General features: G+C 41.2%; 1 protein-coding gene across 1 annotated transcript; it reads right to left on the bottom strand.

Annotated features, from left to right (window-relative positions):
• Positions 1 to 4,420: 4,420 nt before the first annotated feature.
• On the bottom strand, positions 4,421 to 19,661 carry LOC145415061 (zinc metalloproteinase nas-4-like). Its single transcript, XM_080284475.1, has 8 exons — positions 19,613 to 19,661; positions 17,705 to 17,822; positions 16,482 to 16,726; positions 15,437 to 15,546; positions 14,038 to 14,137; positions 11,840 to 11,941; positions 5,991 to 6,143; positions 4,421 to 4,548 (listed from the first exon to the last, which is right to left on the bottom strand). The coding sequence occupies exons 1-8, from the start codon at positions 19,659 to 19,661 to the stop codon at positions 4,421 to 4,423; spliced, it is 1,005 nt and encodes a 334-aa protein (XP_080140601.1).
• Positions 19,662 to 23,360: the final 3,699 nt, after the last annotated feature.

Here is a 23,360-nt window from a genome sequence, read left to right on the forward strand (position 1 = left end):
TTAAAATTGAAAAGAAGACTTAACACTCGAGAGTAAATCGTATCATCATCATCATCATCATCATCATCATCATCATCGTCATCATCATCATCCATACCTCTTTCTCTACCCCATGGTGGGGTGAGGTAGGGTCCAGAGAGCCAGAAAAAACTGATAGAATGAGATACTAACCAACGTTTGCTCATATGAATGAGCTACAGTCTTATTCACTTACTATTCAAGCGCTCGGAATCCTGGATCCACCTGATACGTCAAAAAACATTCCGCACGTAACTTCACACTCACCTATCCGACGTAGTGAATCCTACGACTGTGAAGTTAAATGGGGGTACCAAACCGTCGTCCTACACTCATCCACATGAAATCTGTGTTGCTAGCTTGATCGCTGTTATTTCCCTAGCCTCGTTAGCTCCTGTGCCTCTTCGCACACACTCACTGATTTATTTTCTGTCATCACTAGCCTCAGTACTAACAAAGCACATGGATCTGAGGGGATCCCTCCTGTTGTCCTCAAGAACTAAGCTTATGTGCTTACACTCTGTCTAGGTAAACTTTTTCTCCTTTATCTGTCGACATGTAATGTACCTTTCCTTCTTGCAGGAAGTTTGCCCTCATTCAGCCTGTCACAAAGAAGGGCGACCATTCCCAGCCCTCTAACTGTCGCCATATTGTTTTGACATCCTGTATTTCAAAATATTTTGACTATTTTTAACAAAAAAAATTTAAAGCGTCTTTCCTATCACAGCCTTCTTTCCGATCATCAGTATGAGTTCCGCCAGGGACACTCCAATGGCAATCTTCTCACTTACCTGTCAGAATGCTGGTCATCCTCCTTTCGGGACGTTGGCGAAAGCTTTGCCATTGTACTTGACATCTCAAAAGCTTTCGATCAAGTGTGGCATAAATCTTTAATTTCCAAACTGCTTTCTTATGGTTTCTACCCTTCTATCTGTGTCTTCAGCTTCCTTTCCAGTCGTTCTATAGCTGCTGTTGTAGACGGTGGTCGTTCTTCTCCTAGAGTTATCAATAGCGGTGTTCTCAGGGCTCTGTCCTGTCACCAACTGTTTTCCTTCTATTCATCAATGACCCTCTAAGCTGTACATCTAACCCTATCCACTCGTATGCTGATGACCCCATCCTTCACCTTCACTTCCCCCACCGTCCATCTCAGTCTTTACTTCAACAAACAAGGGATGAGGCTATGGCATACCTAATATCTGACTTGGCTCATATCTCTGATTGGGGTAAAAGCAATCTTGCTGTTTTTAATGTACCAAAAAACTCAGTTCTCACATCTTTCAACCCAACAAAATCTTCTGCAGGAATATCCTCTAATTTTTAACATTATCCAACTCAATCCTGCATTATCTTTAAACAAACTTGGGGTTTCATTTTCGGATACCTTGGAAAGTTCATATTACCTCTCTTGTAAAATCTGCGTCCAAGAAATTAGGTGTGCTAAACTGACTCCTTGCCTTAGCTGTGGAATTTACACACAGGTTTATTCGACCCTGTGTTGAGTACAACTCTCATGTGTGGGGAGGCTCCCCACACACAGCTCCTCTCAACAAGGTGGAGTCAAAGACTTTTCGTCTCATTAATTCACCACCTTCTACTCTCACATCAACCTCTGTCTCTCTGCCGGACTGTTACATCTTTATCTCTTTTCTGTTGCTACTTCAATGATCACTACTCCTCCGAACTATCTGCTTGCATCCCTCCATCACTACGGCCGGCACGTAGCACCAATTTAACAACAAACCTCATCCCCTTTCTGTCCAACTCTCTAATGCAAGAGCTAACTACTACTCCCAGTCCTTCATGTATGCGACAAGTGATCTCCGGAACTGTCTCCTTCTGTCTGTATTTCCTGCTGCCTATGAACTCCAGTGTTGCAAACGCAGTGTGTCCAGGCATCTCAAAATGAACGAATCTTGAATTTGGCTGTGTTATCTCGTTTTTGTTTTTTTCTTGGAAGGAACAGTTTTGCGGGCTCCTGGCCTTCATTCTTGCATTAAAAAGAAAAAATCTATCCATCATCTTCTAGGCCGACCACGTCTTCCACCTTCAAATTCTCTCAGATACACCTTTTTTTATCACTCTGTTCTTTTCCACTCCCTCTACACTGTTAGGTCAGGTCTATTGATCTGCTACTGGTAGCCTACCATGTAATCCAGTACTACCTGCGTCATGGTCGGACCGTCGGTGACTAAACCGGCAATCCCTTGGGTTATGCCCAATGGGGAGGGTGGCTAGACACCCAGCAGGACAAAAACAAAACCTGTCAAAAGACTGACGAGGTTCCAAGCCAACTGCCATACAGCAGGGTAAGTGGAGCTTGTTAGGCTTGGCTGGCAACCCACAGAGGAGAAGGAAAACTCTGAATGCAAACCTGAGGTTGTCTGGTAGGGTTAGTGTCCTCCAGCTTCCCCAGATTTGTAAAAACATTTTTCAGAATGGTGAGAAAATGAAGAACGGTAATCATGTTAGTAATGTAAAAGGTCCTGGGCACATGATTCAATTTATTGCTTATGCAACATTTGTGGCTATCATAATAATAATAATAATAATAATAATAATAAATAATAATAATAATAATAAAAATAATAATAATGAAAATAATAAAAATAATAATAAAGATAATAATAATAATAATAATAATAATAGTAATAATAATAATAATAATAAATAATAATAATAATAATAATAATAATAAAAATAATAATAATAAAAATAATAATAAAGATGATAATAATAATAATAATAATAATATTAATAATAAAAACAATAATGATGATGATGATGATGATAACACAAATAAAACTAATAACAATAATTACAAGCGAGCAAGCAATGTTCATCCTCAGCTAAGTTTCAAAATGAGCGGCGCGACCCGGCCGCATATTTCCGTGCTGTATGGGTATTCGTCTCACCACCTCGTCACCACCAGGAACCCTCAGTCAGGAGCGACGCTCGCCCCGTAGTTTCAAAACTAGCCACAGATTCTTCTCGAAAATATGCTCAATGTGATTCCCAGACACCTAGTCAAAGTTGGAATACACAGAGACTGCTTGGTCGAGGTGGCTGGCCATGGTATTGAGACGAATACCCATGCAGAATGGAAATATGCGACCCGGCCTGGCCCTACCCGACCGTCACATTATGCAGGAGCTAATAGCTTAATCCTATGTGATGTAGAGTTGAACTTCTTTCTGCATGCGATACATTAGGTCAGTAAATTTTGTTATCAACTAAAAACTCACCCATAAATGCGTAGGAACCCCTTGGAATCACGAATTTTCCAAGAGAGTGTTCGGCTTTATTCGGTGAACGCCTCGGTTGCGAAATCAGATTTTAAAAGATTTACCGTCACAACACAGTGATTTCTGGCATCAACTCCAGGAATTAAATATCGGAGAGTTCACCTGTAATTTTATGTCAGAGGGACATTGTGATAACATTGCGCTCTCTCGCTCGTCAAGCACAGAGAGCACTTTAATGATAATAATAATCACGAAACATTGCGCCATTGACTGTCAGATGAATAGTGGGTTTCTGTTAGTTATCAAGAAGTTTCATTTCCATCAGCCTAGTTGACAAGATGACATAGTGGCATCGAACTATAGGCTTCATCTATTGTCTGTCTACCATCAAAGTCCTCCTCAACAGATAGGTGGGTGTCATGTCAAGAACTACTTAAAGTATCCATCTCAGTGTCCTCAGTCGCTTCCAGCATGTCGGTGGTAAGGCTTCGGTTGCATACTGTAGATATTACCAAGGAAAGTATTTGGACTAGAAATATAAAATCAAGGCAAATTTATCTGTTCTTGATGTTTTGTTGTTAGTAATGTAACCCCAGGTATATGTCGATGTGAATCCAGTGGACTGCACAAAACCAGCCATTTCAGCTGCTCGCTCCAAGAGGCCTTTTGTTGACTTTATGTTCAAGGACTGTCTGCGTTGTGACAGTGTGGTACATGATGTGAGAGTTGGGAGGCTGCATTGAAGTATGGGCATAGTGAATTGTTTGTGAGTTGTATTTTGTGTTGGTACTGAAGCGGAGAAGAATGAATGCTGTACTGCAGACTGGCTAGGGCACTTGTATCTCTCTAAGTTGGGTAGTATCTGAGGGATGGATGACTGTAGTGGCTATGTGTTTGTGAAGTATGATGTTGGGTGAAGAAGAAGGAGGGATGGTGTTGAAGCATTATGGTTAGTACTGGGAGGTTATTTGATTTTTGTTTCTTTGTGGTGGAGGGTGATGTGACAGAGTTACTGACTGAAAATACTTTTGTTTCTTGGCGCAAGTGATCCATGTTTGTACATCCTGTTATTATTCCTAAAGCTCTGTGTGTGTGTGTGTGTGTGTGTGTGTGTGTGTGTGTGTGTGTGTGTGTGTGTGTGTGTGTGTGTGTGTGTGCTAGCAGTTACCACATGACTTACGGCACCACAACAACATATACTTGGGGTTGGTGCGGCAGTGACCGTCCTTCTTCCACGCCTCGCAGTGACGGTTCTGGTCCTCGCACAGGGTTAGGTTAATGTCACCTGTGTGGCAAAGGAAGGGGTATTAAAAACATTTCTGACATTCTCCTACTTTGTTGTTTAACACAGTTTAAATGTTATAGAAAGAGACTACAAACCATATTCTGTCAGAGTATGATTTGTTGTTTAACTTTTTTTTTTTTTTGCTCAGTTAATCTTCTATCTATTTCCAGACGCCTTAATCCCATACTGGGTGGCCACAAACAAATCGCCTCCATGTCGCCCCGTCCCCCGCCATTTCACTGCCCAGCTCCCAGCTCATACCTCCTCCTTCATATGCCTTTCCACTCCATCCCTCCATCTCATCCTTGGCCTCCCCCTCCCTCTCTCCCCCTTCACCTCACTCACACACACTCTCCTCGTGTCTCTCACTCTCCATCCTCTCCACATGGCCAAACCACCTCGATGTGTTTCTCCTAACGCTTCCTATCACATCCACACCACAACGTTCCTTCACATCCTCATTTGTCAGTCTGTCTCTCCATGTCACTCCATCGTCTCCAATAACTCATTTCCACTGTTCTCACTCTTGGCTTGTGTCCCTCCAACAAGGTCCAAGCTTCGCTTCCATACATTAAAGTTGGTATCACAATATTGTCAAGTACAATAGTAGCTTTTTCACTTCCATGCTCACTTACCTGCTTCTTATCACTACTTTCATGGAATCAGCAACCTTTCTTCCTTGTTGTACCCTTTCAAACACTTCACCCTCCAAACTTCCATCCTTACTCATGACACTACCCAAGTACTTAAACGAACTCACATTATCCATTTCCTCCTCATCCAACCTCACTGTACATTCACTGACTTCACTTCTTTCGAAGACCGTAACTTTACTCTTCCCTACAATCACCTTTAGATTCCGTTTCATACACACTCTCCCAAACTCATCCACCAAGCCTTGCAGCTCCCCTTCGTCTTCACTTAACAACACAGTATCATCTGCAAACAACAGCTCAGTTAATCTTACACACGCTAAAAAATGATGAGGATACTTCTTAAGATCATTGCACTTGGCAGGGTTTGTGTCGAATGGCATTTAAAGCCACCGATTGAAGGGTGATCACCCATATTCTTGTTTTTTGCCTTAGTGGGCTTGGATTATCTTCTGCCCTCTTCGATCTTGCATCTTCAACAGAGGTTTTGACTGCCATGTGGCGGTATAAATTATGCAGTTGGATTCAGAAATGTCCCATGTGATCATTCATCGAAAAATCAAACTACAGCATCTCCATTAACCCATTCACTACATGTAGTGTTCCTTAAGATGAACATAATTGTCCGAAAGTATCTACAGCCAGACGCTATAATCCCGTAAGAGGTGACCACAAAAAAATCCCCTCCCTGTCGCCCTGTCCCCTGCTATTTCACTGCACTGCCTCCGAAAGTAACAAGACTAAAAGTGAAATATGTCATCGAACTGAAGGGTTTAACCTGAATATTACCTGACATCGTGCGTGTAGGCTTAAACTCACTGATATCATGACAGACGCTGCAAGACTTTCTGCAGAAGCGACGCATGAAGTCCTGGTTCGCCACGCACTCCCTCTTCGCGGCCCAGAAGGCACAGTGTTCGTTGTGGTCAGAGCATTCCTTGCCTGCAACAGACATAATAATAGTAATAATAATAATAATAATAGTAATAATAATAATAATAATAATAATAATAATAATAATAATAATAATGATAATAATAACAACAAAATAATAATAATAATAATAATGATAATAATGATGATGATGATGATGATGATGATGATAAAGGAGGCAACAGGACTTTAGAGACCCATTGCACACATACAGTACATACTGTACTGCTTTCTGAATCGGGACAGGTAAACAGCTCGCTAATCCTCTCTCCTTGTGTGCTTATTGTCTCACTGAACAGTCTTTTTCTCTTGAAATAAACACTCCATAACTCCTTCGCAATCAAAGTCTTCTGTCGTTGAGGAAAATTAATTGGGGTAGCTGTTTTCTGTTTACATCGCCTTGTGTGTGTGTGTGTGTGTGTGTGTGTGTGTGTGTGTGTTCTTACCTAATTGTATCTTTACAGGAATGTGTGTGTGTGTGTGTGTGTGTGTGTGTGTGTGTGTTCTTACCTAATTGTTCTTACCTAATTGTATCTTTACAGGAATGAGTCAAGCTCGTATTGTCCCGTGTCTTAGACCATATTTATCGTACATATCCTTAAATTTGTGAATTGTTTTGGCACACACTATTTCATTCGGTAGTGCATTCCATTGATCAATTGCTCTGTTTGGGAAACTGAATTTCCTTACGTCTTTATCACCTCTCTTCTTATGCAGTTTTTTGCAGTGTCCTCTTGCTGATGCTTCTCCATATGTTAAGTAATCATTTATGTCTATTTTCTCCATTCCTGATATGCACTTATATAGCATTATCATGTCACCTCTTTTCCTTCTCTCCTGTAGTGTTGGTAGATTCAGTTTATTTAGTCTTTCTTCATAGCTTAGGTCCCTTAAGCTTGGTATCCATCTTGTAGCGGCCCTTTGAACTTTTTCAATCTTGTCTATATGCTTTTTGAGATGAGGACTCCAGACTACTGATGCATATTCCAGGGTTGGTCTAATGAATGATGTTATTATCCTTTTTAGCATGTCTTCATTTATGTATGTGAATGCTAGTCTCATATTTGCAAGCAGTGTATACATGTTCCGTACCTTCTCGCTGATGTGGTCAGCCGGAGATAGTCGGTTATTGATAATCACACCTAGGTCTTTCTCTCTTTCTGATGTGTATAGGGTTTTATTTCCTAACTTATAATCCCAATCAGGTCTTTTTTCCACTTTTACCAAACTTGATTACATGACACTTGTCCACATTGAATTCCATTTGCCATGTACTACTCCATTCATGAAGTTTATTTAATTCTTCTTGTAGCTCCCTACAAGAGTCTGTGTTAGTAATTCTCCTTTGTATTTTTGCATCATCTGCAAACATATTCAGATAGCTCTCATTTCCAGTGTTACTGTTTATATCATTTATGTACACTAAAAACATGATTGGTGCCAGCACCGAACCCTGTGGTACTCCACTAGTCACTTCTTTCCATGATGAGTAGTTTCCTCTTAGTACTGTCCTCATTTCTCTTTTTATGAGAAAGTCTTGCATCCAACAAAACAGTCTGCCTCGAATTCCTCCTTGATGGTACAGCTTCCATAAAAGTCTTTGGTGTGGTACTGTGTCAAAAGCTTTCTTGAAATCTAAATAGATACTGTCCACCCATCCTTCCCTTTCCTGTATTGTGTTTGTTACTCTGTCATAGTAGCTCAACAGATTAGTAACACATGATTTTCCTTTTCTGAAACCAAACTGTCTTTCTGTTATCATACTGTGTTCTTCTAGATGATTTACCCAAGCTTTTCTTATAGGTTTTTCTAATACCTTGCTTACAACACTAGTCAGTGATACTGGTCGGTAGTTGAGAGGATTTTGTCTATTTCCTTTCTTGAATAAGGGGACTATATTTGCTTTTTTCCAAATATCAGGTAGTTTCCCTTGACTCAAAGATTTCTTGAAAATTAAAAATAATGGTTTACTTAACTCATTTGCACATTCTCGTAACACCCAACATGAAATTTCATCAGGACCGCTTGCTTTTCCTCTGTCTAATCTACTTAACTCCTCTTGTATTACTTTTTCTGCTATTTGTACATCTGGTAGTATGTGTGGACATGCGTGTTCCACATAGTCTCTCTCAAAATTTTTTTCTTCTGTAAAAACTAATTGGAAATTCTTATTTAGTGCTTCACAAATATCTTTCTCTTGTGTATAAGTGATTCCCTCGTCCGTGATGGATTGTATTATATCTTTTACTTTGGTTTTGCTTCTGATATAGCTGTAAAACAGCTTTGGTTGATCACTACTTTTATTTATTATATCCTCCTCAAACTGTTTTTGGGCTTCCCTCCTTATTCTTGTATAGTCGTTTCTTGCCTGTTTGTAATTATTATATGCCCTTTCACTATTGTGTCTTCTGTATCTATTCCACAACAAATCTCTTCTTTCTTTAGATTTTTTACATTCTGTATTGAACCATTTCTGTATTTTCTTATCTGCTTCTTTGTGCTGTGGGATGTAATTCTGGACTCCTATTTCATAAAATTCACAAAAATTTTTATATACAGCATTTAAATCTTGTCCTCTAAGCTCATTTTCCCAATCAACTTCTAAGAAATACTTCTTTAGGTCTTGATAATTTCACTTTTATAGTTTAGTCTCTTTTTGAAACTGTCAGTGCTGTTTACTATGTCATATGCTATCCTGAAGTTATAATTTAGTACTGCATGATCGCTTTTGCCGAGTGGAGGGTGATATATTAAACTGTCAATGTCATTTTCTTGCCTAGTAAATATTAGATCTAGCACTGAAGGTACATCAAGTCCTCTTTTTCTAGTGGTTTCCCTCACATGTTGCGTTAAGAAAAACTCTTGTACGAGATCCAGGAGCTTTTGGTCCCAGCAGCTTTCTTGGCTATTTATATCTAGAGTATTCCAATTTATATTTGTATTGAAATCCCCAGTTAGTATAATTCTTTCCGATTTCTCTTCCATTTTATGTAGCAAGGATCTTATACTCTGAATTGTACTCTCTGCTAGGTCCTCATATTCGTCTCTTTCCCATGTGTTTGATTTGGGTGGCATATATAAATTGGCTACAATTACTTTACCTTCAGATGTGTCGATCTCTACTGCAATCAGTTCTACTTGTGATGGTATATCTAGGTTTATTTCCTTGACTTTTAGATTTTTCTTAGTTAATATTATAATTCCTCCTCCTTTTTTTAAATTTCTGTCTCTTCTCCATATATTGTATTCCTCTAAGTTTAGTATGTCATTGGATATCCTTGGTGTTAATTTTGTCTCAGTTAGGCATATTATTTGTGGTTCATTTTCTCTGACATAATCATTCATCTCTAGTAATTTAGATACCATTCCATCCACATTTGAGTACATCAACTTTATCATTTTGTTTATATACTTGTCATGACATGGTTCTACTAACTTCCTCCTTTTTCTTCCATCCTGTTTGTGTACCACTTTCGTACTTGCAATCCTATTACTTTGTAAAAAAATTTCTTCTTGTCCTCTTCTGATCTTCCCTCATTTTTTGTTTTTGCTTCCTTCCTTTTCTCTTTCAGTAATTCCAGTTCCTCTTGTGTTAGACATCTTTTTATCCATACATTTTTGAACTCCTCTTTTTCCATAAGATTCTTTGCATTTTTTAGTATCTCTTCCACAGTGTTTACACTCTGGAAAGTCACCTTTAGAGGTCTTGTCTTGCTTTTCTCGTATTTCCCTAACCTTTTGTGTTCCTCTATGTCTTTACTACAGATTTCCTCTGATACTTCTTTCAGTAAGTTCATTACATTTGCCATCTCCTTTTTGTCTCTAGTGATTTTGTTTTTAATTTCTTCCTCTTCTATACCAGTGATTACTATTGATTTATTTATTTCTACTGAATCTCTGACTAACTTTGGATTGTTTTGGATTATTCTTTTCACTTCCTTTTTAATGCTTTTTTCCTCCACCCTTGTTTCCAAGTCTTTCTTTACTTTCACCATTTCAGCATACGTGATTTCTACATCATTTTTGTAGCTTTGCACAGCTTCATTCACCTGTGTTATCTTCTCCTCAATATCACTGCTCTGGTCCATAAGACTGCTTGCTTGTCTAATTGTCTCTGTGTCATTTTTTGACTCTTCCATAACACTCTCGTGATTAAATACTGTACTTCCCATTTCACTCACTTTCTTCCTAAGGGTATTCAATTCCACTGTTAGTTCACTGATGGTTGTGTCTTTCTTATTGGCCTCCTTTCCCAGTTTATCTATCTCTTCCTTTTGCAAGTGCATTTGCTTCTTTATTTCATCAATTTCATTTTGGAAAGCCATTTCTAGATTGTGTACACGTTCAACCAGTCTATTGTGAGTCTCCACTTCAACTAGTTCTTGGTAGAAATCGTCATTTTGCTTTTTACTTTTATCCCTTTTCTTTTCCAAATTTGTTTTACTGAAGTATGTATCCATTTTGTAATACTAAATGAACAGAGTATGTACTTACAGTGTGCACGCTTTCCCGGTCTTTCTGTAGTATAAACAAACCCAGCTGACTCAACGCATCGTGGTTCTTTTTTGTTTCAACCAGTCTTATTTAAACTTATTATTTCTTTTCCTTTTAATAATGAAAAATCATTTAGTCTAACCTGGTACAGAGCTTGACTCATTCAAAGATGAGTGTGTGTGTGTGTGTGTGTGCAATTATTATCATAACGAATGGCATGCTGTGAATTGGAAAGCAAAGATGAGGAGAATTGGCGAAAATGGTGGCAGAAGGGAGTAGGCAAGTGTGTGTGTGTGTGTGTGTGTGTGTGTGTGAAAATCAAGGTTTTGCCCTTAGATCGGACTATATGAGCTCTCAACTTTCTTCCAGGATGGTAAAAAGCTGATAATCACAACCATCAAGTGATTATGACCGACCCGGTGAATTACATCGACAAACACACAGGGACAGGCAAAAACATTATCGCACCTCCTTATAAAGGCGGGCGATAACAAAGACTCGTTCATGAAAAATGCGACATTGTTTGAATGGAGTTAAATACAGCGTGGTCCCTACCGTACATAACACTCTCCGTCCACTCCACCAGGAGATTTCTCGTGTGTTGCTGGGACGGCTTAGTCAGTGTTGTCAATGTCTATCCTGCCTCATTTATCTGGTCCTTAGTCTCACTGCTATACACCCACGCCCACGCCAATAGACTGGGCCTTCTTAAGGACAACCCACTATGTAGTAGTAGTAGTAGTAGTAGTGGTAGGAGTAGTGGTAGGAGTAGTGGTAGGAGTAGTAGTAGTAGTAGGAGTGGTGGTGGTAGAAATAGTAGTAGAAGTAGTAGTAGTGGTGGTGGTAGTAACAATGGTAGTAATAATAGCAGTGTAGTAGTGGTGGTGGTGGTGGTAGTAGTAGTAGTAGTAGTAGTAGTGGTGGTAGTAGTGGTGGTGGTTGTGGTAGTAGTAGTAGTAGTAGTGGTGGTTGTGGTAGTAGTAGTAGTGGTGGTTGTGGTAGTAGTAGTAGTGGTGGTTGTGGTATTAGTAGTAGTAGTGGTAGTGGTAGTAGTAGTAGTGGTATAGTAGTAGTAGCAGTAGTCGTGGTGGTGGTGGCAATGGTAGTATGGCAGTGGTAGTAGTAGTTACTGTTGTTTTTGAACGGCACATTCATATGAAGCGTGAACCCGTTGGGCTGCAGACTGTAGTAAAAACTCTAACCATACATACTACAGGACTGCTTGCAGTAGATTTTCATCCATTCAGGATTTTTGTGACACTCGTCCATGGCGGCCCAGGTGGGACAGTATTCGCTGTAGTCCTTGCACGAGTCTGATGGGAAAAAAAAAAAAAGATAGTAGAAATCCAATAGTTTTGATTTCGAAACACCTCTTCCCTTGCGAGTTATTCTATTCACTACACAGCATGAGGTTACAACTGGGAGGTATATTCTAAAGAGATTTGATTTCGTAACACCTTTCCCTTTGCGACTTATTTTGCACTTTACTCAGCCTGAGAAGGTTACGATTGGGGGTGTATTCTAGAAAGACCTCTCCTTGACGATTTATTTTGTACTTGATAAAACATTAGAAGGTTACGATTGGGGGGTGCATTCTAAGGAGATTTGATTTCGCAACACCTCTTCCTTCGCGATTTATTCTGCACTTGGCACAGCATCAACAGGCCATTACTGAGAGCTGTATTCTAAGTAGACCTGAAATCGTGACACCTTTTACTCAGCGATTTATTTGATACATTACACAGCATCAACAGACCATAACTGGGAGGTATATACTAAATGGACTTGATTTCGTAACACCGCTTCCTTACCGAATTATTCTGCACATTACACCTCCGTATTCTGTGGTATGCTATCGGTGTAGAGTATGTCATTGCCAGTATAATACAAACAACATACACGAGAATAGTAAGTGTTATGACGCCTCCGAGAGCACGCACAATATGGCCCAGGTCAACAAATCTATCTGCATGTATGTATGTATGTATCTCTATCTATATATTGGTCTATCTGTCTATCTACTCACAGCCAGACGTCTTAAGGCCGAAAGCCGTGGGCACATATCACCTCCATGTCATTCTGTACGCCATCAACCTGCCCCACAACCCGCCCACACAAAAACTTGTCCAGTCCACTCTTCTTTCATGTCATCCTTGGTCTCCTTCCCCCCCCCGCCAAACTCATATACTGTACCTACCTACCTCATCCTTCCACCTCATCCTTGGTCTTCTCTTTCCCTTCCCCCCTTCCACCTCACTTTCCTCGTAAGTCTCTCATTCTCCATTCTCCCCAAATGACCAAATCACTTAGAATTTTATCCAATGTCCTTCGACCCAAACTGACCAAAGGCGTACTTTTCATGTTATTACTGGTGCCCGTATTTTGAGTGGGATTGAAGGCTTGGTTGCACCGTCTCCTTGGCGATTTATTTTGCATCTTATACCTCAACATTCTCATGTATGCTATTTATGTAATTTTAATATACAGTAGACATAATCTGCATCAGTAATATACAGGAGGCTCATATATGGCACTCCTCTTCCACTCCGCCTTGCGATTATTCTTGTGTTTCAGGGACGGCTTGGTTAGCGTTATCAGTGTTTTCCCTGCATTATTTACTCATTTTCCACACCCATGCCCACGCCAGGAGTCTGAACCATCCCCATAGCGCATAAGATACGCTAAGTGAGTGTCTACTAAAGTGCTCTTTACGAACCACTTGTTCATGAAGGTACTGAGGCGTGAAGTGCAGACTAAATCACCAACAAAGAAGTGTCACGAAATACGTACGGCCTCTTATAATAATCATATCTTCAGTGACTTTGGGGAACCGCAAAAACTCTTCTTTAAGTCAACCTCTCTAACGGTGCTGCGTAAAACTGAAGGTAAACACGTGAGTGATATAGTGCATTTACTTTAACCTGATAAGAATCCTTCGCCTCAGCTGATGGCCAGGTGTTGTCAGATTAGAGAAACGATTTGACTGTACTCATTTCACTCTAACTTGGCCCAGATTTTCCTCCTTTTGTGCATTATTTCACGGAGCTCAGTGGCAGAATAAGTAGGTGCAACGTCTCTGCATACTTTCCACAGGATTTCTTTGTGACTAGCATCATATTCTTGTGCTAATCCATTGCTAAAAACTCATTGTTCAAGATGGATATATGTCAATTTTAGGTCAAGTTACAGTAAAAGGAGTATAGTAGCGAAGAAGAAGACTCATTCCTACCTCGTAGCTTAGGCTTATCTAATGTCATCCAAGCAAACTTAGTATTCAAGTTGTGGGATTCTCTTATTTCCTCCAAATGAAAACAAACCTAGTAACCTGTGAGGGTGAGGGTGGAGGCGAAGGTGGAGGTAAGAGTGAAGATGAGGGTGTGGGTGAGGTAGAGGGTGAAGGGTGATGTACCTGAGGCAGTAAAGGATGAGGTGGCCTCAGTGACGATGGTAGTGACGGTGGTGGTGGTGTTGAGGCAGTTGTACAGCAGCAACACCTTCTGGATGTCCTTCTGCAGGGGAAACACACCATCACTCTCATAGAATCCCCAGTTCTTTGGTACAGTCATAATGTAAGGAAGCAAAGTGTGTTGTATCAAACGGAGGTACCAGCAGCAGCAGTAGCAGTTTTAGTCTCAGGTTCATCTAAAATTCTAAATCCAAAACCCACTGACATGCAGGGTGAAGCTGCCCCTCTCCTTCTGCGCACCATCCACCTCTCAGGGGATAAGGATGGAGCTAAGGAACATCTATTACTAGGGTAGCTCAACCGACCGGCTATAACTGTTCCACCACGTGAAGGTATCCTTTTCCAACATCTGTATCTAATAACATAGACTGAATATTTATGTCTTCACTTACCCTGTCCAACTTGAATTTTTTGTTGATGTATCAGAAAATACAATAGATACAGCTGTTATTCCGTGTCAACAGCATACGTTAACTATGTAAACACTTTTCTGTCACCAAACTACAAGTTAATATGACACATTTCTGACACCAAATTGCAGGTTAGGATGACAACCACTGTCTTGTGAATGATACAGAGCGCATTTGAAGTACACTGCAAAGGCACTGTTCAGGGAACTATTCAAGTGTCTAACTTTTGGTTTATGTCCCACAGGTTTCATCCACTCTTAGCCACTCTATGTTAGCGCTGGAACTACGGCAATATATATCTATATCCACCTCTCTCTCTCTCTCTCTCTCTCTTCATAAACACACATCTATCTGTCTATCTATCTTTTTATCTATGTATCTACCTATCTATCTATTTATTTATCTATCCATCTATCTATTTATTCACACACACACACACACACACACACACACACACACACACACACACAAATTCACTTTCTCTTCATACACTCACATCTATCTACCTATCTCTCTGTCTATCTGTATTTTTATCTGTCTACACACACACACACACACACACACACACACACACACCGAGTATGTGCTGTAAGTCTTAATCCCTGAGGAGGAAGCAGGTGTTCCAGCCAAGCAAATTAACCCCCTGAATATTCGCTCTTCAGGCATAATTCATAACAATAGTGGGACTGGGCACCTTTCCTTTTACTGGTGTGTTAGTGTTAGTTTAGGTTAGGTTGGATTAGACTACTAAAGTTATACCGTGTTCAGTTAGGCTGGTACTATTACAGTATGTTAGGCTATTAGGGTTATATTAGGCTATTTTGTCAGAGTTAGGTTAGATTAGAGTTAAATAAAGTAAGGTCATTTATCATGAGAAAGACAAAACTCAGCGTGTGGTGCAGAAGTGGCTGACGTCATGTAAGTCTGCTCACCGGAGAGAAGTCCCGGCGCTGGCCCATCTCTACGCCGGTGACGCGGGGCACGATGGTCGGTATGGTGCGGTCCCTGGCGAATGCGTACGGCCCATAGTGCATCACCGACTCTGGTCATGTGGTTAAAAAAGTGATCTGCTGTTTGAAAAGACCCAAGTTCGATTCCAGGTTGGGACAGAAAAAAGTTTAATGATATGAATTCGTTAAAACAGACTTTACCGACTTCCCTGAGCACTGACGCCATAAAACACCCCCGCCATCACACCAGTCCTGAGTGAGACAGCCCTGGCATGTACTGAAAACGAATAATCAGAGTCGAAGTGGTGACATGTGCTGCTGTGTGGCACAAAGTATTCCTGGGTGCTAGGGAACGGGCTGACGAGTCGTGTGTGTGTGTGTGTGTGTGTGTGTGTGTGTGTGTGTGTGTGTGTGTGTATGTGTGAATGTTTGTGTGTGTGTATGTGTGTGTGTGTGTGTGTGTGTGTGTGTGTGTGTGTGTGTATGTGTGTGTGTGTGTGTGTGTGTGTGTGTGTGTGTGTGTGTGTGTGTGTGTGTGTGTGTGTGTGTGTGTGTGTGTTTAAAACAATGGCGGGGTGAAGGTAACAATAGTCCCTCACTGACGCACACCACGTCACTCAGTCACTCACTCGCCAATATACGCTCGGTGGTTCATATATTATGCATTCCAGTTCACGTGTGTGTCAGGTTTCAAGTGTCATGTGTGTCACTTTCAGTTTTCAAGTACTGAGTGTATCAAGTTTCAAGTGTAAGTGTGTCATTGCCAAGCGTCAAGTTTCAGATATCAGGTATCAAGTTTCAAATGTCAAGTGTGTTAATTTCAAGTTTCAAGCATTCAAGTGTCAAGTTTCAGATGTCAAGAGTGTCGGAGTAAAGTTACAAGTACCAAGTATATCAAGTTTCAAGCGACAAGCTTGTTAGTGTCAATTAGTGTCAAGTGTTAATCGCGTCAGTGTTGTTTCGTGTGCCAGTGTCAAGTATCAAGATTCCCAGTGTGCATTAGGTGTGTGAGTTAAGACATGCTCACCCAGGTCATAGCCAACACCCAAACTCTGCATCAGATCCCAGGGTATGACTGTAAACCCCTCCTCGCTGCCTCTGCGGATGTTGGCCGCGTTGATGATGATGAAGTTGTCGCGATCGGGGCGGGACTGCTCGTGGAAGAACCCAATGGCGTGCATCAACTCGTGCACCACCACTCCCACGTGCAGGCAGCCGGGGCCCAGGGACACAGGTTGCACGCCCCCCTGACGACCCACACTGCTGCCACACCTGCACCATCGCACACCACATCTCATTATGGTGCATCACATCACATCACATTACTTCATCATATCTCATCGTATCACATCACATCACATCACATCAGGGAGACATGGGTTGCACGCTCCCTGACGACCCATACTGTTGCCACACCTCCATCACCACACTTCACATATCATTATGGCGCATCACATCACATATTACATCATGACACATCATCTCACAACACAGCACATCTCATCCTGACACATCTTATCCAGACACATCACATCGCATCACATCTCATCGCAACACAACAATCTCACATCACACCACACCATAGCACAATACCTCATATCGCGCCTAACACTCACAACCACAGTTTGAGTGAATGATTAGGGAGACAGGGAGTGGGAGGGAAGGAGGAAGAGGGAGGAGAGGTGAGGGTAGTGGAGAGTCATCAGGCTATTGTGATCTTATCCAGTGCTACAACAGTTTACCCTTAACACTGAAAACTGAAGCTTCAATTATCCATCCCAGTCGAAATAATAAACTTCAAGAAACACGTCAGCCCATAAGATGAAAAAAGTCGCTGATACAGTTGTACTACGTCAGTATCCATATGAAGACATGTAATTCAAAATTTCGGTTTATTTATAACTATGTATGAGAAGAAAAATTAACAGTTAGATATATGAAATATGTGCAGAAGTACCTCAAAAAAGTGTGTGTGTGTGTGTGTGTGTGTGTGTATGTAGTAGTAGTAGTAGTAGTACTAGTAGTACTAGTAGAAGTTGTTGTTGTTGTTGTTGTTGTAATAGTAAAAAAAGGCAGCATCAGTGTAGTAGTAGTATAGTAGTAGTAGTAGTGATTGTTGTTGTTGTCACAGAAGGAACAACATTAGTATTATCAGCAGTAACCTAGTAGCAGTAGTAGTAGTAGTAGTAGTATGGTGGCAGTGTGGCAGGATGTGCAGTGTGGTAGTGTGGCGTAAGGTATGGTACTCACCCTTCACCCTTAAGGATGTGTATATAGTCGTCCTGGCCGGTGTGCGGTACAAATCGGATGCAGGTACGGTTGTGGTACTTGTCCATGGCCCTGGCGATGATAGCTCGCTCATGCGTTGCTGCCCACACACCAACATGATCATAGTTAACACCTTCAATCCTATTACGTCCTTTTTTTTTTTTTTTACTCTTGTTACATCCAGAAAATTCTATTCATCTTAGCAATGATCTTCAGCAGTAGTAGTAGTAGTTGCAACCCTGGCTCATCTGAACGTGTACTCAGTGGACGGCGCTGAAGGTACCCTTCTGCAGACCTTCATCCTCATTTTGAGGGGATAGGTAGTGCATATGGGAAGGTTTGTATAACCAGCACAATGATATCTCCCAGTCAAATCAGTGCCAACACGTGAAGGCGTCCCTCTCCAGTAAAGATGTCTATATCTAACCCCTTCACTGCGAAAAGCCTCCTATACTGAATGAAATAGTCTGAAGACAGCACGAATAAACTTTAGAAAAAAAAAGAAAAAAAAAAGAGAAACACGTTACTGGACTGATAGAATTAATGACCTATAATTATGCAAAGTGTGTCTAGTGGGATGGAGTAGAAAGGTATATGAGAGAGAGAGGGTGTAAGTTTGAGGGAGGGCAGCGAAATGGCAGGGGACAGGATGACACTGAGGGGATTTGTTTGTGGCCACCCCTTATGGGATTAAGACGTCGGGCTATATATATATTTATAGATATGTCTAGTTTTGCTTATATGATCCCCCCTTAAAGTTCAGGTACTGTCATGTTCTCTGTGTTCCAGAATAGAGGGTTCAAATTGCTTATATCAGATTCCACATAAGATTAAGCAATTGTGGAATTACGATAATCGACAGTTAATCTACAAACAGAAGACAGGTTGCAGTGGTGTTAATCATGTTAGGGTAGATAGATGTTTGAGAGTTTTAGAGTTGGAGTGGGACAAGGGTGAGTGATGGCACTATATAGGTTGGCACTTCACGCGTGTTGTGGGAACTGCTCAGTCAGTCTTATCAGTATCTACCCTGCATCATTTCTTCATTTCCTGCTCCCACAGCCACACCCACGTCTACACTAGCCGACTGAGCCGTCCCCGCAACACATCAGGTGAGTTTCTAGTGGAGCACTATTGCCGAACCACCCTGTATTTGCTCAATAGAACAGATGAACATAATAAGATAGGTCAAAACAGGTGGTATGGAACCTGGAGTGAAGGTGGAATGAAGGCTGGACTATCTCTGATATAACTTGCGTAGATCAACTTGTACGAGTAGTTTGATCTTTAAAACCTTAGCAAAAACTCTTTTACTGAAAAAAAAAAAAAAAAAAAAAAGACTTCCTTCTTCTCCATTATGTAAAATCAATGGGATCAGCGTGAAATTTGGTTCCTCACAATTGACTAAAAGACTATACTCTTTGCATCTTAACTTTATCTATATTTAACATCTTTCCACCTCGAATGCTGAGGTGTAACAGGTGATTATCACTTGAACACAGCGTTAGTCACAAGGAAGCATTATAGAATAGATTTAGAGCCGTAGTATTGCCTCATTCTCCCATCAAACTACGGGAAATAAGCTGGTTAAAGACGAAAACCTCAGCAAAGTTAAAATGAAAGAACTTTAGTGCATTTGGAGAACTCCGTCACTCAAGGCCAGACTCTTCCAACCTGTGGCCACCGGTACATCTTTGTGTGTGTGTGTGTGTGTGTTCTTACCTAATTGTACTTACCTAATTGTATCTTTACAGGAATGAGTCAAGCTCGTACTGTCCCGTGTCTTAAACCATATTTATCATACATATCCTGTGTGTGTGTGTGTGTGTGTGTGTGTGTGTGTGTGTGTGTGTGTGTGTGTGTGTGTGTGTGTGTGTGTGATATACATACAGTAGGTAGATGATATGACGTAGGGAATGACGCCGTTGTGCCAAAGCATGTCGGTGTCCTTTAGAGCGTTCCTGAACTCGAGTAAGTCACCAGGCTGCGGAAGGAGGAGTGCGGGGTGACATCAAGGTCCGTATTTTGGTTAGACTGGGAGGCTTTCTTGATCGATCCTCATATGATACAGCCAGTACTAGCATATCCAACACAGCTAATTACCACGTTGGTATATCGTAAATCTTTGTTACTACATGTTTGTTTACTTATGCAGCATAGAATGGGCACAAAGTTAAAATATGATGAATGATGAGGATGAGGATGATAATTTTATGCACAAGAAAGGCCCAGCCCTGGCTTTCGGCACACAGATGTCCATTGTTTGACCCCGTTTTATGTTTGACCCTCTTTCACTCCACCTCTAGTTTGCAGAGAGGTCAGTATAAAACGATAAGTATGTATTAAAAATGAAATGAGTTACCTGGTGTATTTCTTGTACTACTGTGGTGAGGGAAACATGTCTCCCCAGTGATGTATAATGATGAGGCCAGTACAGATTAATTACGCATTAAATGTGAAGTGGCTGACCTGGTGTATTGAATATGAAATGACTGACCTGGTGTATTGAATATGAAATGACTGACCTGGTGTATTGCGTTGTACTGTTGAGATGAGAGGAACATGTCGCCCTGGTACAGCCCCGCCAGCTCTATGGGGTCATCCTGGCTCGAGAGATCATGGTCCGGCACGGCTGTAAGGATTACAAGAGGACACGTTTTTGCTCTGCCTGTCGCTTAATATATCACTCTTCATCTATCTATTTGTTTATCTCTCTGTTAGTCTACCTGTCTGTCTATAAATCCTTCAGTGGCAAGGATCAACAGTGCTTACAATAGCCTGAAGCGTGACAGAAGTAGCACAGTGGTGGAAATGTGTTTTCATGGCTTACTGCACAAACTCACCCATCTGGTTGCCTATTCTGAAGTCGGCTGGACTCAGTGGTGGTCCATGGACGTCCCGCTCCATCTGCAACACACACATACACTACAACAGCTGTCCAAGACACAAAATCAGTTTAACTCACCTTAACAGTAGCTGCAGCAGCAGCAACAGTAGATGCACCAGCAGCAACAACAACAGTAGATGCAGCAGCAGCAACAACAACAGTAGATGCAGCAGCAGCAGCAGCAGCAACAGCAGCAACAACAACAACAAAAACAGCAGCAGCAGCAATAGTATTATTATTATTATTATTATTAGTAGTAGTAGTAGTAGTAGTAGTAGCAGCAGCAGCAGCAGCAGGAGTTGAAACTCTAAGCTCATCCGAACGTGAACTCAGTGGACTGCAGGGCGAAGTTGCCCTTTTTTTCACAGCCCATCATCCCACGAACCGTGCATTTCACTGCTACCACGTTAAGGTGTCCTATCTAGCACCATAACCGCAGCGAGTAGCAGGATGAAGGGAATGAGTCTGTGAGGCACCTCCTTATTTGTAGTGCCGTAGTATTACAGACTTCACATTTAGGAGGGTCCGGAGGTTTCACTTAGGTGACAATTGTGATTACTCTCAGGTGTAAGCTAAATATAATACCCCCATTTTTCCTCAGCAGCGTATCCGGTTTGACTTTTACTTTGCATGTAGCCATTAGAAAATACTGTTGTTTCCAGTTAATGAGTTAAATAGTTACTATGTTGATCTTGTTCCAAGTTACAGCATGATAAGCTTATTATAAGAAATCAGCTGGCGTCCTACAATGCTTCGGTGGTGGCTACTTCAAATGTTGTCCATAAACAGAAGTGTGTCTGCAGCGAGTTTTTGTGGTTGAATTTTTTAAATTAGTAGGAGCGTTGTGGTGTGGATGTGGATGTCACAGAATGTGTTAAGAGAAATAAACTGAGGTGGTTTGGCCATATGGAGAGAATGGAGAGTGAGAGACTAACCAGGAGACTGTATGTGAGTGAGGCAGAGGGGGGGGAGAGAGAGAGGGGGAGACCGAGGAGACCGAAGATGAGATGGGGGGATGTAATAGAGAGGTATATGAGTGAAAGGGGGTGTACACCGGAAGAAGGGCAGCGAAATGGCAGGGGATGGGGCGATATGAGGCGACTTGTCTGAGGCCATCCCTTACGGGATTAAGACGTCTGGCTATTGATAGATAGACAAACTGTCCATGTAACATACATACATACATACATATATATATATATATATATATATATATATATATATATATATATATATATATATATATATATATATATATATATATATAATGTCATCAGCAAGAAGATACAGTGACTTACCGCCTGTGAGTACTGCTGTGGAAGGTAACGTAGGTGTGGGTGTGGATGTGGATGCGGGTGTGGGCGTGGGGGAACTGTTGTGAATGTTGCGGCCTCCACCGTCGCCGCCAGCACGAGCACCATCACCAACACCATCTAGACCCCAAGAATGAAGGCTTAAATCAGCGTTCCTTAATCTTTTCCGACCCCAGCACCCCGTGTAGTAAGGTTTCACAGTCCAGCACTCCGACACCAGCACCCCCTGTAGTAAGGTTTCACAGTCCAGCACTCCCTCAGACTACATCTTGTTACTGGAACTACAGTTGCTACACTACTGCAGTTGCTACACTGCTACAAGGATAGAGTAAAATGAAGTACTGCTTGACAATTTATTTAATACATTCTCCAAAAATAAAACATCAAGGATCCCAAGACTAAGCAAAATCAATAAAAAAAAAAAAATAAAAAAAAACAATAATGCAGCATTTTCTATCATCCCCTAAAATTGATTTCAAGACCTCCTGGGAGGTGCTAGCATCCCAGGTAAGAAACGCTGGCTTTGGTTAATGTCAGTCGACTGTACAACCCCCCCCCCCACAAAAAAAAAAATGGCTCCATTGAGATTCGATGGTTGTGGAACTAAGCTTATTCCTCAAACATAAATGGATCTATTACGATGGTACCCCAGACTATAGCCTATAACATACTTTACTGTGACGTTTTATTTTTGTTTACGGCATTAATTCATCATCTTATTTTCTCCTAAATTTTTCCTTGTTTGAATTTCATTACTTTTCCTTATCATCCAAACTCCTTTTTCGTTTTTTTCTTTCCTTTTCAATTCTTCAAACCGGTAACTTTTTTTTGTTAGCGTATTATTCTTTCTGCCTCAAGGCGATTTTCCTCAGCTTAGAAAAGGCCTCTCGTAACGGAGTTAAAGTAGTCCATATCTAACCCTTCCAATTAGAAAAAAACTGTCCTAATCCAAATTAGAACGTCTGTAGTTGACAAGAATATAGTAGTAGTAGTAGCAGCAGCAGCAGTAGTAGTAGTAGTAGTAATAGTAGTAGTCCTAATAGCAATAGAAGCAGTGGAAGCAGACGAAGAAGAAGAAAAGTAGTAGTGGTAGCAGCAGCAGTAGTGGTAGTAATAGTAGTAGTAAGAGTAGTCGTAGTAGTAGTAGGAGGAGGAGGAGGTGGAGGCCTTGGCATCATAAACCCAGTAGTCATGGCGAGCTACGAACATAGAAATTCACTTAGGCTCACCGAATCCCTGTCAGAAGATTTGCGCCTAGGTTGAGACGCGTGAGATCGACCAGCAACGGCAGAAAGATATAACGACACAGATAATGAGAGGGCGAGAAACAAGACAAAAAGATCAGCGGCAGCGCATAACCGAACAACTTACAGCAGACCAGTGCAAAAGAGTTGAAATGGCACAGGAGGTTGGGGCATCGAACTGGCTGACAACCCTG

This window comes from Coenobita brevimanus, chromosome 101, assembly GCF_032717465.1.
Source record: "Coenobita brevimanus isolate Jiangsu-jjx chromosome 101, ASM3271746v2, whole genome shotgun sequence".
Taxonomy (NCBI): domain Eukaryota; kingdom Metazoa; phylum Arthropoda; class Malacostraca; order Decapoda; family Coenobitidae; genus Coenobita; species Coenobita brevimanus.